Source organism: Bidens hawaiensis, unplaced genomic scaffold (assembly GCF_021521415.1).
Source record: "Bidens hawaiensis isolate Kalapana, Puna unplaced genomic scaffold, B.hawaiensis_p1.1 tig00019922_1, whole genome shotgun sequence".
NCBI lineage: Eukaryota > Viridiplantae > Streptophyta > Magnoliopsida > Asterales > Asteraceae > Bidens > Bidens hawaiensis.
In genome coordinates this window covers 159,140-177,207 of record NW_027493024.1, presented here as the reverse complement: position 1 = coordinate 177,207, position 18,068 = coordinate 159,140, and the positions used below count along the sequence as shown (strand labels likewise).

The 18,068-nt window shown below is 34.2% G+C and overlaps 2 protein-coding genes and 1 pseudogene across 3 annotated transcripts; all 3 read left to right on the top strand.

The window, feature by feature from the left end:
• The first annotated feature begins 4,516 nt into the window (after positions 1–4,516).
• On the top strand, positions 4,517–5,950 carry LOC143559463 (uncharacterized). The gene is made up of 2 exons (XM_077048038.1): positions 4,517–4,962; positions 5,032–5,950. Exons 1-2 carry the CDS (start codon positions 4,576–4,578, stop codon positions 5,575–5,577), a joined length of 933 nt encoding a protein of 310 aa, XP_076904153.1. The 5' UTR covers positions 4,517–4,575; the 3' UTR covers positions 5,578–5,950.
• Positions 5,951–10,568: 4,618 nt separating this feature from the next.
• Positions 10,569–13,551, top strand: LOC143559481 (uncharacterized; annotated as a pseudogene). The gene is made up of 4 exons (XR_013139950.1): positions 10,569–11,340; positions 11,927–12,006; positions 12,086–12,350; positions 13,163–13,551. The product of XR_013139950.1 is annotated as an uncharacterized LOC143559481 (transcript).
• A 1,308-nt stretch (positions 13,552–14,859) lies between these two features.
• Positions 14,860–17,752, top strand: LOC143559475 (heat shock 70 kDa protein, mitochondrial-like). Its single transcript, XM_077048047.1, has 6 exons — positions 14,860–14,934; positions 15,315–15,388; positions 15,480–15,558; positions 15,628–16,194; positions 16,272–16,892; positions 16,970–17,752. Exons 1-6 carry the CDS (start codon positions 14,860–14,862, stop codon positions 17,582–17,584), a joined length of 2,031 nt encoding a protein of 676 aa, XP_076904162.1. The 3' UTR covers positions 17,585–17,752.
• Positions 17,753–18,068: the final 316 nt, after the last annotated feature.

Sequence of the window (18,068 nt, the reverse complement as noted above, 5' to 3'; positions counted from 1 at the left end):
AATTTAAATAGTAAAACCAAACAATAAAATAACATTATAATAAAATAAAATTTACAAACACATATAAATAAAAAAACGAGAAGAAAAAAAAAGTTGTATTTAAAAATAGTACTAACTTATCAACCAACGGGTCATTATATATATATATATATATATATATATATATATATATATATTTCTATATATATATATCATTTTAGTTAACTAATAAAATATATTTATTAAATAGTACAGTTATATAATCGTAATAATCGCCGTTCTCCTTATTGTCGTCATTCTTCTCATAATTTTCTTTGTCAGCGTCGTCGCCAATTATCTGATTTGTCGTCATTCTTCTCATAATTTCCCTTGTCATCGTCGTCACCAATTCTCCGATTGTTCCATAAATGTTCTCCCATGTTCGCTTAAATATTTGCATGTGTAATTATAATTTATTTTAAACATTATACAATATATAAGTAAAAATAATATATTTTTCTAATCAAAATAAATATGCAACTTTTAACTATTTTGAGGTTGTCAAAACACCAAAACAAGAGATTGATACTTAAAAAATGAGTTAGATTCTCATCCACAACTTCAACTGTTTTGATGTTTTTGTTTTCTAATATAACATAAAATAAGGAAGTGAGTAAATTTCTCACCCAGTGGCGCCGTTAGTGGCTTGGCGAAAGAAGAATATGAAATTACAATTATAATATTCCGTAATGGTTTTGACGAAAGTTTGGCAACCACATCACCATGTTGGCGCTGCCACTACGTCCAGTCTAATCTCCAACTCCTCCAAGTGGGTTGATACGGTTTTCCACTAATAAATTACTTTTGTAGTTCAGATCTAAGGGGGTGTTTGGTAGAGAGAATTGAGGGGGGAGAAATGGAATTGGAAAGAATTCTCTTGTTTGTTTATGAAAGAAAGAGGTGAGAAATGGAAATAAACCATTTCCATTTCTCTGATTTTGTTTCTCTAAAAAAAGCGGAGAATTGATTTCTAGGGTTTCATTTCTCCCATTTTCCTCCTTTTCATTTCTCCCATTTTCCTCCTTCAGCAAGGATAGCACATGCTCCTCTTATCGCCGCGCCATCACAGGGTCTTCGCTTTCCTCCGATTTCAACAATATCCGTCACCGACTTTCACTCCGTTGCACTTCACAGTTCTTTAATTGAAGGTAACAAATCCCTAATTGGATGTTTAGAACCTTCTAATTCGATGATTTTAAACATGTGAATAGGGTTCCGATGGCCTTTTCTTCGTCCGGTAACCCTATGCTGGTGTTTTACCTGCGGCTTTAAGGCCTACTATGACTCGGTTAGGTTGACACGGGTAATGATAATCATGTATCTGAGCGCCTATGATGATTATCGTATATTGTAAACTGGCTCCGATTCGATTTCCTTGGTGGTGATTAAGTCGAATTGCCATTTACCAACTGTCTTTCGTTGTTTTGCCGCAGCATTTGCGCCTTACGTTTAGTTGGTTTTTTTGATAAGGCTATGATGATAGTGTATCTGAGCCAATTTTGAACTGTTGGATGCGGTTGAAATATCGTTAACTGCTGGAATTTGACTGCACCAACATTTCAAATTTGGTAATTAACGACAACATATCCGAGCCTCTATAACCAGCAAACTTTAGGTTTGCTTTTGATTTCGTGTCCGGTTTTGTTATAATCTTTTATAACAACTAATTGCTAAATTAAATCTAATGTGAATTTGGATTTCTGTAGATTTGTTTGCTGAGTTATTGTTAACTGATCATTACCAGTCGTTGCGCATATTATGTAATATGGGCCCAATACATGTACATGTACAAACTGATGTTATTTGGGAATGTTAAATACTTTTTTTGTTTAATATGCTTGAATGTGCATGTTACAATTCAAGTAATAGTAGCAGTTTCATCATATAAAATACATGAATTAAAGTTTTAGTTATGTATTTGTTTAATAAGATTGAGAAATTTTGGTAGGGACTTTAAAGTCACAGTCATTTATCGTCTTAGTATCGATAAAATATCAACTATAAATTTAAATGTGTCGAGTAATTAAAACATTTTTATAATGCAGGAGGTTCTAACTTTTTGTGGTGGATATTCGTTTTGAAATTACTAATATTCCTTGATTTGAACCTATTATGATTTATGATTGGTTATTTTGAGATGGATATTCGTTTTCCTACAATTACATGTTCACTTTCACATAATTTTGTGGTGCAATTTGATGCAAGATTTGGCATTCATGTTCTAGGATTTGATGAGTAATTTCGCCGGTTCATAGTGTCCATTTTGACACTTTATAAGATAACTTGGAAGCTTCTTTCACTTTAGCTCAATTTTGCACTTTATTTTGCTGCATTTTGGTGTGCATTTTGGCTGCGTTTTTACATTAATTTACATGCAATCTCATGTGCACTTTGGCAGCCTCATAGTGTATGATTTTGGCAGCTTTAACATGTGCATTCTTACATAGGTATTGTTAGCATTCGATAATGCCCTCAACTTTTGATATATACAACTGATACATGGGTATTGTTTGGATTAGTTAGATATCAGTTTAGAAATGTTTATTTAGGATGAAGATTTTGGATTTTTTCTTTTTGGACAATATATAAGTTTGGTTTCTCTGAACATGGTGCGCTTATTATAAACTATCGTGAGGTCTAGTTTAGTGTATAATAGGAACTATGAACTCTTTTGATTTGTTATATATATGAAGTTTAGATTTAACAGACACAAAGCAAACTGATATACTTTTTTTTCATCAGCATCGGCAGTCACCTGACATCCATCAGCATCGCCGCCGTACCTGGAATCAGCTTCTATCAATCATTTAATCATCAGCAAACCTAACCTGTGAGTTCTCCTTTAATCCAACACTTTGTTTTCATTATACATCTTATTCTATTAGCTTTGTACAAAACAATAATTATTAAGTGGTAGAACATGAATTAGGTTTATGTTGTTGATTAAATTAGCAACTGCTTCAATATTCTTAGCTAAATGAAGTTTAGATTTAACAGTCACAAAGCAAACTAATATTTGGATTATATTTTGGAGTTATTTGTTTTTCTTGAATTTTCTTGTATTTTTATGTGTAGATGGCAATATCACCTTTCAGACAAAGAATAGTTGCCATATGTGCATTTTATGTCATTTATGTTACGATTCGTTGGTGGATGTTGTGTACTTATCATTTGCGTCGGTCGATTTAGTCAATGACTTTACGTACAAAATATTTAATGAGTTACCATAATAGGCGTGAAAACATGGTGAGGATGGTTTATGAAAGTGATGTTACGAGTGTTGTTAACATAAGAATGAATATACATGCATTTACAAAACTTTGTGATATGCTAGAAACTAGAGGGGGACTAAAGAATAGTAAAAACATGCTAGTCGATGAGCAAGTTGCTATGTTTTTACATACCCTTGCTCATAATGCAAAGAATAGGATACTAGTCAACAGATTTCATCGGTCCGGAGAAACTGTAAGTCGGTATTTCAAGTTAGTCTTAAATGCTATATGTCGATTACACAAAGAACTCTACAAGTCACACTTGCCAGTGCCAGATAATGAAACTGATGAAAGATGGAAATGGTTTAAGGTTAGTCAAACACATTTTTTATTAAAGATATTTTTTGCTAACATACATTAGTAAGTAATGATTTCTTTTAACTCAGGGTTGCTTAGGAGCATTAGATGGAACATACATTAAAGTTAAAGTCCCTACTATTGATAGAAAACCTTATAGGACAAGAAAAGGGCAGATTTGTACTAACGTACTCGGAGTATGTACGAGAGACCTTTTATTTACGTATGTCTTAGCGGGATGGGAGGGTTCTGCAGCTGATAGTAGAGTTTTGCGTGATGCAATCAGTAGACCCAATGCTCTTAAAATAACTCCGGGTATGTGATAGACAATTTTCAAAGAATATACATAGATTTAAGTATGATAATTAACACAGAGTTTATGGTTAATTGTAGGAACATACTACCTTTGTGATGCCGGTTATACAAATGGTGAAGGATTTTTAACTCCATATCGAGGTCAACGTTATCATCTTAACGATTGGTCTCGTCCTCCTACGAATGCTAAGGAGTTCTTTAATATGAGACATTCATCGGCCAGGAATGTTATAGAAAGATGTTTCGGAATGATTAAAGATAGATGGGCTATTTTGCGTGATAACTCATATCATCCAATAGAGTCCATGCCACGTATCATCATTGCTTGTTGTTTATTGCACAATTTCATACTAACAACAATGAGTGAAGACCCTCTTGATAACGAAATCCCAGTAAATCACACACAACCTGCAAATGACCATGACAATGTTATTTCTATGATCGAGCCCTCACAAGAATGGACCGATCGTATAGACCTTCTTGCTAATGAAATGTTTAATAGTTGGACTGTTATGCGTGCGCAGCGTGCCAACAATGTTTCTTAATTATGTTTGACAATTATGTATTTTTTATTTGTAGAACCAAGAATGTTTCTTATTAATGTTTATTTATGCACTTTATTTGTTTCTTATTAATGTTTCTTGTTATATTTGTATTTGTAGTTACATGAATTATGATTTTTAATTGTATAATTATGCATTTGTATGTAGACATGGCATATTCAAATATAGTGAGAGGAGTTACTCGGAGCAAGCATACCTGGACAGATGATGAAGATGCAAAGCTAATTGATGCATTAATGGAGATACATGCATCCGGAAAGTATGCTGGTGCTGACAATGGATTCAAACCAGGTTATTTAAATGGTGTTCAACAATTGCTAGATGTAAGTCTTCCTAACTCTGGCATCAAAGCAGAACCACATATAAAGTCTAGGATGAAGACATGGAAGACACACTTTAGCATTGTATATGATATGGTGCATACAAGTGGGTTTGGTTGGGATGAACAAAAATGTTGTATTATTGCCGATGATAGTGTTTGGAATGAATACGTGAAGGTATATTATAAAAAATATGTTTTTTAGATTTTAAAATTTTAGTCTAATTTATTTGTAATTGTCTTGTAGTCTCACAAAGGTGCTGTGAATTTTCGTGACAAGTCATTTCCTTTCTATGAAAAATTGTGTACCATATTCGGTAAGGATAGAGCTACTGGTAGTAAAGCGGTTGACCTTGGAGAAGAAGATGTTGTTCAAGAGACGCAAAAAAGCTCACCTGTTGATATTGAAGACTTTGATTTTGTTGATGAAGCCGTTCCAAATGTTGATAGATCTGAAGGACAAACAGGAAGTGTAACAAGCAAGCGCAAAAGAGGTAGAAGCACGGATGCAGATGAGATATATCGAGAGTCTTGCAAAGATATCAAGGAAGTTTTGCTTCGATTTGGGGAGATGGTGGGTGAACAACTTAGCAAAGAAGGTATGGAGGCTCGTGAAATCTATGAAAAGGTTAGTGATGAGTTGAAAGCTTTACCAGGTATCACTACGAAAAAACGGTTCAAAGCAGCTCATTTGATTGGTAAAGATGTGGATCTAGGACGTTATTTTCTTGCGTTGACAATAGAAGAGAAAATTGAGATGGTCGAGTTGTATACCGATGGTTCAATGGGATAGTTGTGTATGGTTGAAGTATGTTTTGTATGTGAATTGGTTTTAATTATGGTTGATGTTTTTTGCTTAAAAACTATGTTTTGTATGTGAATTGGTCTGATCAATGCATATTTTGGTTGGAATTTATGCATCTTTTTATATGTTTTTTATTTTTTAATAAATATTTGTTATGAAAAAAATACTTGTGCTAATGATAAAGTTAATATAATTCTCTGTTTATTTTCTATGTACCAAACAAGAGAAATGATTCTCAGCTATATTTCTCTACTGAAATCTCTGTACTACCAAACAGAACAGTCAATTCTCATTCTCCAGACCAATTCCCTTTCTCTGCAATTCCATTTCTCTATTCCATTTCTCTACAATTCCATTCTCTGTACCAAACACCCCCTAAGATCTAACTATATTGGATAAATACTTCTAACAACTGTAGATCGTTGTAAGTAGTAAATACTTTTTAAAAGTGTTTGGTTGTGTGTAATTTCTAGAAACATAAAAAATATATATACATAAAAAGTCGATTCGGTGCGTAAAAAATCTGTAATTTTTTTACGTATATGTAACCTACGTATTACGTATATGTAACCTATGTATGTTACGCATGTGTAAAAAAAATTCGAAAAAAAAAATCGTTACACTGAGTTCTTAAAACTCAAATGGTATCTCATTTGAAATCTCCCGAATATATATATATATATGTATATATATGTATATATATGTATGTATATATATGTATATATGTATATATATGTATATATATATAAAAGAAAACCCAAAAATCATATGTGTCGCGATGTGGTCGCTCCCCCCTTTTATGGAAGCCACCAGATTTCTTGATTTTTAAATGGAGGCCTCTCATTAATTTAAATCAAATTCATGGGTATGGGTCTTACCAAAACCAGATAGCTCTTAAACGGGTTATAACATCTCATTAAATTAAAAATTAATCCTAACAATTATTTGATATGAAAATATTATAAAATAGGAATATACTAAAATTTAATATCCAATTTAAAAAAAAGATATTATTTATAATTAATAAACAATTTTATAGTAAAAAACATAAACGGGTCATGGGTGACCAAATCCAGATAGTTTTTAAACGGGTTATAACATATCATTTATTTATTAAACCATTTCATCATCAAACCCTAAGTATATTATTAACTTTCTTACAATAAAAAAAATTAAAATCCATAATATAAATATTAAAAAACGAAAAATGTAAAACAACCATTCTCTCAAGCCATCAGATTACTTTATTTGTAAATGAAGGCTTCTCACACATTTGACCCGAATTCACGAGTAAAGGTCTCACCAAACCCAAATAGCTTTTAAACGGATTATAACATCTCATTATATTAAAAAATAATCTCATCAAATATTTGATATGAAAATCCTATAAAATAGGAATATACTAAAAATTAATATCATATTTTATTTTAAAAAAAATATTATTTATAATTAAGAAACAATTTTATAATAAAGAAAATAAACGGGTAATGGATATCACCAAACCCAAATAACGTTTAAACCGGATAATAACATATCACTTATTTGTGAAACCATTTCATCATCAAACCTCAGGTATATTAATTATTAACTTTCTTACAATAAATAAAATAAAATCCAAATATACATATATAAATAACGAATAATGTAAAACAACCCCCGTAATACGGGGGATACAATCTAGTGTGTATATATATATATAGGGGATGGTTCAGAAGAGAAGTCATTTTATTGTGAGAAGTGCGAGAAGTTATCTACAACCATTGATTATGTTTGATCAATGGACTACATTTAAAATGGCAATCTAGTAATATTGACATTCATTTTTTAATGTATTTAATGCCAAAAGGGTATATTGGTATTTTATTATTTAGAAACCTAAAATGAAACTTAACATGTATTAATTACATCTCATGACTTGCATGATCACTCAATATTAATTATTCTAAAGATAGCAACAATTATTATAGATTAGAAAAAAAGGAAATGCACGGTTAATCATATTAGTTTCTATTTTTGTATCACACTATTGAGATTTTTTCATTATAACGTAGGAACAGTTGTTTTATTGGGTAGGAAAAAAACTATATCACGTGTTAGAATAAACTAAGACAACATGTTTTTTATTTTGTTTCTTATTAATTGTTGTATTGTTGTAATTTCAAGTGTAGGACTTATTATGATATTATGTATGAATAAATTTTATCAGATAATTTTGTGTAAATATATGATGTTGTGTAGGTTTTGAATTATAAAAAATGAGATTAGATATTTAGATCTACACAGTATGAACAAAGTCTACACATTTAGCATTTATATGTAGGGTTACTTATTTTGTATGTAGGCTTCATACATGTATGTTGTTTATGATATAAAAATTTGTATAGGATACATAAATTGTTGTGTAGGAATGAAAGATAATTTTTGTTTATGTAGTATACATAATTGGTGCGTAGTAATTAAAGACAATATTTTGTTTGTGATATATAAAGTTTGTGTAGGATACATGCATGTAACTTGCATGTACCAAAAATTGTTGTGTATGAATAAAAAGTGATTTGAATGCTTACGATTGATTTTTATTTATCTTTTTGAATGACCATCAAAATTTTATATGTTTAAAAAATGAAAGTTATAGCAGAACTTTTGATTTTTCGATGATAAATATTTGATCGATCTATTTTTTTTTTTGGGGGGGGGGTCAATTTGAATGTAGGATGAGAAGATCAAAAAATTCTTAGTGTTTTTTAATTTAATTAAAAATAAAGAATTAGAAAAATATAACAAATTAAATATCTGAGAATGATGTATACGATTAAAAACAACATTATAAATGTTTTTAGTTTAATTAATAAATAGAAACCTAATAAAGGTGTAATAATTAAGAAATGAAAATTCTAACATTTAATAGTTACCAAATATAATAATTTTAATTATTACCATTATACCCCTAGATTTAACTAAAAGAAAATTTTTGATTGGTTGAAATAACTTATCACATTTCTCACACTAATATGACTTATCTTCTGAACTTAAACCTATATATATATATATATATATATTAGGAAAGCAAAGTGATTTTTACCATTTTTGCTCTATCTCATTTAAAGAAAATTAATTTAAAAATAATTCTTAAATTATGGTGTAAGTGTACCGGAATTTAACTTTAATCCAATTTGCATTTAAAGACCCTTAACCTATGAAATGAGTGGTGTCACACTCGTTAAACTTTGTCAATTCAACTTTAACGTCCTAGCGTTAAAGTAGACCCCAGGGCCTTACAAACAACCTCCATATTTATCCAACCAATCCTGATTGAACGGCTAACTTAACCAAATCCTAATATAACGTTTTAGAAATAATTAGAAAGCCCTAATGAAACTACAATCGAGGAAGAAAATGAGCATGAGGAAGTTGTCAACATTGAAACTTTAGGAAGACGTTTCGCCATGTCGGCTGTGATAAAAGTGAGATAAGGTCGGAGGCTTAAGAGTATATAACATTTTTTTTTATTAACGGTGAGTATATGACATTCAACAAAAAAGAAGTATATAATGTAAAGTGAGATAAATAAATATATTATTAAAAATGTTTAATATCACATTTAAAGTAATACGTATAAGTGTATTCTATTTAAACTTGATATGCATTAAACATCTCTATTTGCAACACTAATTTATAAAGGAAAGTTTAATATAAATATATACAATAATTATATGAGTAAACTAATGGTTGTGTGGTGAGTACAAGTTTGCATTTGGACGAAAATTTGCATATATGCCAAATGATTACTAGCCTCTCACCATTTTGATTGGAGTTAAGCACTTAAGTATTTTGTATTTTTGCTTACAAGCACGGATGTAAATGAGCTGAGTTGCTCGCAAGCTACTTAGATTGATAAAAATGTCGAAACGAGCAGAACTTTTTCGAGCTTAAGCCAAGCCCGACCCTCAAATAAAGCTCGTTTAGTTATTGAGAGTTGTATGGGAAGCTTATATAGGCCCATCCAGCCTTAATTGAAACTTATGTATTTTTTATTTTTTCTTTTCTTTCATGGACTTCTATGTATAAATTTTACACCGCGTTGTCGAGCTCGAGCCCAACTTTGGCTCCTTTAAAGTACAACACGAGCTTGAGCCAAGCTAAGGCTCGATTAAGGTTTTTCTCAAAATAAAAATAACACAAAAACGTATATAAATTATTTAATAAATAATAAATGAGCCAAACTCGAGCCGATCACAAGCTTGTAGAAACAGCTCATGAGCTAAGTTAGAGCTTTTAAAAGGAGCTTGAATCGAGCCTAGTCAAGCTCATGATCAGCACATTCACAACCCAATGACAAAAGACGAACCTATACGTCTGCAAATGCAGACACTGCCATAGTCCAAGCCCACCATCTCTTAATACGAAAAATCCGTCACCTAAACCCCAACTAATAAGATAAGACTCCAGTTAAATTCATTTCCTCTTCAATGACACTTGAAGGCTTGAAGCTCATTGGTTAGCCTTTTACTCGGATTTTAAGTTATTAGTACTTAAAAAAAAGCAGTAATTAGTTTATTTAGTTCAATCCAATAAGAGTTAGGTAGTTTAACAAGTCTTATAAACTAGTACATAATAATAATAATATAATAATAATAACACTCCTTCACCGCAAAATCCAGATCAAATTGGACGACTGTAATCCATATACAAATATCGAACCTTCCCGGAACCTGCTTCATCCATTTGGGTACCCCCATTTGACTTCAATCAATAATAATAATAATAATAATAATAATCAATCTTCACATTCAGTTTTCTTGATAATAATAACAAGTGGTGTTGTTTAAATCCCTTATTTGTCGCCGAAATTGACGGATTCAATGCTAATCGCCAGGGTTTAATCCATCCGAATTCGATTACCCTTATTCTTCCTTCCAATCGCGAGGGTTTATTCATTCCGATTATCCCCAACTCATGCACGCTCTTCAAATTCATTAATGGGTATAAGAGAGGCAAGCATGGATCTTGAGGGGGAAGAAGATGAATTGGCATCATCATCATCTCTTCCTAACCATAATCATAATCATAATCATAATCAGGTAACCCCTTTTCGAACCCGCTATCCCGGTTTAGTTAGATTGAAAGCCTACATCTTTGATGGGCTGGGTGATTATTATAATAAAGAATGGGATTTAGTTGAAGGTAATGGCAAATAATTCTGTTGGTATCATGTTGAAATCCCTAAAGGAAACCAAAAGCTTTCTCAATCTGCTCAATACCTTATTGATGTTCTTTGTCCACCTTTAAAGCTTCAAGATATTCTTGCATTGATTAGCAATGGCCCTTATTGTGGCTATGTTGATGGGGCCCTCGTCTTCCGGGTCAACTCACCCGGACCGCCTTCTAGCAAGTTTACGTTTCGGTTGGCTGCTCGGGTTACTGGGAACTCCGTTATTACTGTGTCGTTGGGTCGGGTGCCTCGGTTGGGGTTTTCGCCGATGGGGCAGTCGTTGTTGTCGGAGATCCCGAGTGTGGAGAGCCCGACTGCGAAGCATAGTGGGGATAGGGAGAGTGATGGGATCGTGATTAAGGAGCATGTGCTTGATTTCTTGTTGACGATGAATCATTCGGAGGAGGCGGATAATCCGGTGCCTAAATCGGTTTCGAATCTGGTTGTTCATATTGTGGACACGCATGTGGATCATCTTGAGGATGCTGTTACGAAACTTGAGATCGAGCTTGATTCTATGGAAGTTGATTTGGATAAAGGTAAAGTTTTTAACTTTGTGTGTTACTTAAAGTTTGGACAATTTTATGGCTGTAAACGAGCCCAACTGAGCTATGAACTGAGCTGGCTTGGCTCATTTATCTCAATGAGTTGAAATGTTAAGCTTCAGCTCAGCTCATAAAAAGCTTGAGCCAGGTTGGGCTCGGGCTGGGTCGTTGATAAACCGAGTCAACTCGGCTTGTTCATCTTAACGAGCTGAAACACTGAGCTTTGTAAAAAGGTCAAGCTATGTTGAGTTCGGGCCTGGCTCGGTCGTTTATCTTGACAAGCTGCAAATGTTGAGCCCGAGTTTGGCTCGTAAAAATTCGAGCCAGTTTGGGTTCGGGCCTTGCTCTTTTACATATTTATAATGTATGTATACTAACATTTGTGTTATACTTTGGTTTATAATTTATATATATAAGATCTGGCTTTAAATGTAAACTACCTTGGCTCCGGCTTGGCTCGCCTCGTTTACAAACGAGGCGATATCTAGCTAGCTATGAGCCTTGAGCTTTTAGAAAAGCTTTATATGTGTGTTGGTTAAAACATAGATTATCCTTATTTCATGAATTTCAATGTTTTCAGGTGGCTTTTCTTTGAAAAAACAAATGCTTGATGATAGAAGGTTTCCCAAAATGCATCTAGACTTGCAACGGCTATTGCAGGTGATCATTCGTTCTTTATGAAAATATTATGAGCACACACAAATGGATCTTGTGAGTTCACACGCGCTAATGAATGCAGGTGATTACACACGGAGAACAGGTGTTCCCGAGAGTGAAGGAGAAATGTTCCACAAAGGAATGGTTTGCAAGTGAAGACATAAATTCACTTGAAGAGTTGATCCGAAGGTTGAAAAGGTTAAAGGATAATGTTGGTTTTATTTCTAATCGGGTCACTGCTGTTCAGGCCGGGCTTGACAGCTGGCAGGCTGAGCAAATAAACCGAAAACTATACTACCTATCATTCCTCTCCATCATATTTCTTCCCCTTTCCATCATCACAGGAGGTTAGATTCTGTCACTTTGACTTTTTAGGCCAAACGAGCTCGTTTTTTCAGCTGTGATATTAATGACTGTTAAACTTTATTATTGATATATTTGAATTCAAAATTTGTATTGTAAAACTTGATGGGATGTATATAGTCATAGGGGCATCAATCGTGTCGGGTTCGCTGGGTGATTTGTTCAGCTCGAACACGACCCATATTTTTTAATTGTGTCAAAAACATCAACTCTAACCCGCACACACTTAGGTCGGGGAACCTGCTTTACCCATTTATTTAAACATGTAAAACGGGCTGGCGGGTGATAACCAAGTTTTAAGCGTGCTTATTAAGTTGGTGGGTTGTAAAAATATGGGTTAAAGGGGTCATAAACTGGTTAATGAGTAGACATATTTTAACTAAACAGGTTGGCGGGTCGACTGTTTAACCAAACATGTTAAACAAGTCAGTCCGAATATGACTCATTTAATTAAACGGGTCAACCCGATCATGACTCATTTTTTAAAACTAGTTAGATATGCCAACCCAAAATACCTGATTATCTTCTTGGATTGAGAAGGAATAGCTTTGACCTCCAAAGTCAAGCTTCCTTTGTTTATCGAGCTAGCCTGTTATTATAATGGCTTGTTGTTTTATCTTTAATGGGCCAATTAAAAATTGTTAGCCTAAATGGAAGCGGGTCAACTAGGTTTAACGGGTAGGAAGTTGCCCAACTATGTTTGTGGGTCAAACCAACCCGACATGCGCTAAAACAACCGGTTTGACCAACCCGCCTTATGCTAAATCATGATTTAACTTTTGAATAAATGTTACAGTTTTTGGGATGAACGTGGGAGGTGTTCCTTGGACGGGACAAAGAGATCCAGCATTAGTAGACGGTTTCAGAAACGTGATGTTGGTTTGTGTGGCAACGTTAGGTCTCGTGCTTTTATGTTTCTTGTTCCCGTTTCTTTACACCCGAATAGCATCTTGGAAAAGACAGAGATCGTCAAAACGTAGTTGGTCACTTAATCGAAGATCTTTCCTTAAAAGAACGTCGACTGAAGAACGGGGTGGTTACCTTCGGCTTTGACCCTAGCTAAAACTTGAACTGTTTTATGATCGTTATTTCTGTTTTTTCTTCTTGTAACTTTGTTCATAATTACTGCATAAAAATGATTTGGTGCAAGCACTTCATTTGTTGAATATATGGTTGTTCTTTTCATTTTTTATTTATTGAGTAGTTTGTGTAACTGAATGCATATTTACCATTCTATAAATTTTTATGATGAGTTGCATTATATACAAATCAATCAATATCATTAAAAAGCTAAAGTATTGTAATAATAAATCTCTGTTAAATAGACACTCTAAGTGCTTGAACAAGTTTAATATAAGACTTAAAAGCATTTTAAACTAGTTTTGTAGAATTTATTATTAGATACATACATGCAGTTTGGCTAACATTTGAAAGTACTTGATTTGGTGGAAAATAAAACTAGTCACTTTTAATAAATTAGGTGCCAAAATTTCATAAACATATCGGATTAGTGATAAGCAAATTCAGTACCGATACCGAAATCGGTACCGATTTGGTACCAAAGTTTTGAGTTTCGGTACCGGTTTTTTCCGAATTTTAACTTAAATACCGGTACCGTCTCGGTGCCGGACCGATACCGAACCGAAAATTTTGGTACCGATACTAAGAATTTGTGTTTTACGGGATCGGGATCGGGATTTACCGCCAAGAATTTGCGTTTTTTGGGATCAGCATTTTTCGGTACCGGTACAGTACTAATCTCATCCCTAACTCGGATATCATTTTCGTCTTTAAGGTCAAAACCGCTCCCTTTATAGTACAAGTAGGGTCGTAAGGGTCAAGACCGCTCCCTTTATTAGAGTTAGAGACAAGCTAACTTCAAGCTAGAGCACTCGTAGTTAAATGAGTTTTGGCTTAGATCATATAATTAAAACTTTTTATAACTGAGTGGTAATGAGCATGAATCAATAGATCACTTACTCATCTTGTTATGTGACAACAATCATTTAGCACTTTTTTAGTTGCTGATGCAAAGTTACTTCGGATACACACTTTTACACTTCCAGACTTGTTGAAAATACATAAACGTATAGCGGTGCCTAAACCCGAAAAAAGAGCCATTGAAGCAGTGATACTAACAACGAGTTAGAGTTATAGAAAACAATGAACGAGCGAGTATGAGACCCTCTTTAATCATAGGTTTCGATTGACCGAATCAAAAAGAGTATCAAAAGTGCACGTTTTTATAAATCGGTCCTTCAAAAAACAAGTTAATATTTTTTTTAAATAATATAAAACAATGTTAATAAAAAGTTCCGTGAAAAATAAACTAAAAATAAAAAAAAGACATTTTGATTAAATAAAAGTAAACCTATTTTAGTATTGTCAAATGTCAATAACCCCTTCTGCAAGCCAGCCACCCCAATTTATTCCCCAAAACCCTAAACCCTAAATTATTCATTCAAACCACATTCATTCATCATCAGCCCATCAATGGCCACCGCTACTTTGCTCAGATCTCTTCGCCGACGTGACATATCATCTGCTTCCCTTTCAGCCTTCAAATCTGTAAGCTTTTTGTTACTAAGGTTTTCATTTTTATCTCCAACCCAGATCTTATTCAATTAATTGATCGGTTCAAACAGGAGAAATTGAAAGCTGTATGCTCATTGTTCATATTTAGGCTAGTAATTACTGTAAAGTTGTTGCTTTGTTTGAATCTTGTTTTGTTTTCTAATACTGTATTTTAATTTAGATGATGATTGTGTTTTTCTTGTAAGATTTGTTAGTTATTCAGTTTTTGGATCATGAGTTGTAATTTTGCTTGTTGGGTTTATGTTTTATAATTAGGGGTTGAGTTGTGGAGGGTGATATTATTATTATTGTTGTTTTAAAAATAAGTTTATTGGAAATTGGTTTTTAATGTAATACTATGAATGTTTATGCAGTTAAGTGGGGCGAAACCATCGTTTGCCGGGTCGTATTTGGGTAACAAGTTAGGGGTAATTGCCAGGCCTTTCAGGTACCATATGTTCTTTTGCACGTGTGACATGCATGCTTTTATATCTTTTGAAGTTTTGACTGATAAAGCTAATAAATTGTTTCTGATACAGCACGCGGCCTCTTGGAAATGATATTATTGGGATTGATTTGGGTACCACAAACTCGTGTGTTTCAGTCATGGAGGGAAAGGTATTGATTGTGAATTAGAAAGAAAACACAATTGTTAGTTTGTTGATGTCTTGATGTTTTTATACACAGGCTGCAAAAGTTATTGAGAATGCTGAAGGAGCACGAACGACTCCATCCATTGTGGCTTTTAATCAAAAGTCGGAGTTGATTATTGGCACACCCGCGAAACGTCAAGCGGTCACGAACCCAACAAACACCGTATTTGGAACCAAGCGTTTAATCGGAAGACGATATGATGATCCACAAACACAGAAAGAAATGGGTATGGTTCCATATAAGATTGTCAAGGCTCCGAATGGTGATGCGTGGGTTGAGGCCAATGGTCAGAAGTATTCTCCGAGTCAGATTGGTGCTTTTGTTCTTACTAAAATGAAAGAAACTGCTGAAGCTTATTTAGGGAAAACTATTAATAAGGCTGTTATTACTGTACCTGCTTATTTCAATGATGCTCAAAGACAAGCTACCAAAGACGCGGGTAAAATTGCTGGTTTAGATGTGCAGAGGATTATTAACGAGCCGACGGCTGCTGCGCTTTCTTATGGGTTGAATAATAAAGAGGGTCTTATTGCTGTTTTTGATCTTGGTGGTGGTACTTTTGATGTTTCCATTTTGGAGATATCTAATGGTGTTTTTGAGGTATAAACGTTTGGTTTGTTTACCTTATATAATTTTATCTCTCAAGTGAATATATGAACTGTTTTTTGTTTATTCAGGTGAAAGCGACAAATGGTGACACGTTTCTTGGAGGTGAAGATTTTGATAATGCCATGTTGGATTTTTTGGTAGGCGAGTTCAAGACCGCAGAAGGAATCGACTTGACAAAAGACAGACTTGCCCTTCAAAGACTTCGTGAAGCAGCTGAAAAGGCCAAAATCGAGCTATCATCAACAACTCAAACCGACATCAATCTACCATTTATCACAGCTGATGCATCAGGTGCTAAGCATTTAAATGTCACTCTCACAAGATCCAAATTCGAGGCTATAGTAAGCAGCTTGATTGAGAGGACCAAGAACCCGTGCAAAAACTGTGTGAAAGATGCAGGAATCACGATCAAGGATATTGATGAAGTGCTCCTTGTTGGTGGGATGACACGTGTTCCCAAAGTTCAGGAGGTTGTTACAGAGATATTTGGGAAAAATCCAAGCAAAGGGGTGAATCCTGATGAAGCGGTTGCTATGGGAGCAGCTATCCAAGGTGGCATCCTTCGTGGTGATGTTAAAGAATTACTTTTACTTGATGTCACCCCGCTATCACTCGGTATCGAGACACTTGGTGGTATTTTTACCAAGCTCATTAATAGGAACACCACAATCCCAACCAAAAAAAGTCAGGTGAGTCAATTTAGTCATCACTAAACTCGTGTGCTTGTTTGTATACGCTAAGTTCTAACATAAGCTTTTGTTTGCAGACATTTTCGACAGCAGCTGATAACCAAACCCAAGTGGGTATTAAAGTGTTGCAAGGTGAGCGGGAGATGGCATCCGACAACAAGATGTTAGGTGAATTTGACCTTATGGGTATTCCTCCCGCTCCAAGAGGCATGCCTCAAATTGAGGTCACATTTGACATTGATGCAAACGGCATCGTTACAGTTTCAGCCAAAGATAAGGCCACTGGCAAAGAACAGCAAATTACAATCAGGTCTTCCGGAGGTCTATCAGACGATGAGATTGAGAAGATGGTTAGGGATGCCGAGCTTCATGCTCAAAAGGACGCTGAAAAGAAGGCACTTATTGACGTGAAGAATACTGCGGACACCACTGTTTACAGTGTAGAGAAGAATTTGAATGAATATAGAGATAAGCTTCCGAGTGAGGTGGTGACTGAAATTGAGGATGCGGTGGCTGATTTGAGGAAAGCTTCGGTTAGTGAGGATGTTACAGAGATTCAGGCTAAGATTGACGCTGCAAACAAGGCGCAGTCAAAGATTGGTCAACATATGCAAGGAGGCGGTGGGTCAGACAGTGGGTCACAAGGCGGGGATCAGACCCCTGAGGCGGAATACGAGGAGGTAAAGAAGTAGAGTGTTTCTTGTTTTCCATTTTTGCTCTATTCATTCATGATTACAAGAGTTTTATGTATTTACAAACTACCATGAGAAGTAGAAATAATTAACAATTTATTTTGTTATTGGCTGTTATTTGGCAGCCAAGATACATTTTTGAGCTAAAAGTTTGAATGAGATTTTACTGTTTTTTGTCGTGGTTTGAATCATTTCTTAGTTTATGGCATGTATGAATCAGTTTTGTTTTACAAAACTTATTTTTCACAAATCACCGACAATTTTGATGTCGAATTTACGCAAATGACATGGATTTTGGGGGGGGGGGGGGATTTGATGGCGGCGGTTGCAAGTTGCAGCAGTCACCTGATGGTTTTAAAGCCAGATCATGTAAAAAGATGAGTTTGTCACTAAATTTGAACGTAAATTGTTATACGTAACTATGAGCTTTACAAAATGTTGTCCAAAATGAAGGCAAGATGAATGAGATAACAATACTTGAAGT

Excerpts from the sequence above, each read along its gene's own strand:
- LOC143559475 (XM_077048047.1), top strand. The coding sequence starts at position 14,860 with ATGGCCACCGCTACTTTGCTCAGATCTCTTCGCCGACGTGACATATCA. Across the intron at positions 15,389-15,479 it reads GTAATTGCCAGGCCTTTCAG|CACGCGGCCTCTTGGAAATG; the intron begins GTACCATATGTT and ends TTTCTGATACAG. Across the intron at positions 16,195-16,271 it reads TATCTAATGGTGTTTTTGAG|GTGAAAGCGACAAATGGTGA; the intron begins GTATAAACGTTT and ends TTGTTTATTCAG.
- LOC143559463 (XM_077048038.1), top strand. The coding sequence starts at position 4,576 with ATGATTTTTAATTGTATAATTATGCATTTGTATGTAGACATGGCATAT. Across the intron at positions 4,963-5,031 it reads TTTGGAATGAATACGTGAAG|TCTCACAAAGGTGCTGTGAA; the intron begins GTATATTATAAA and ends ATTGTCTTGTAG.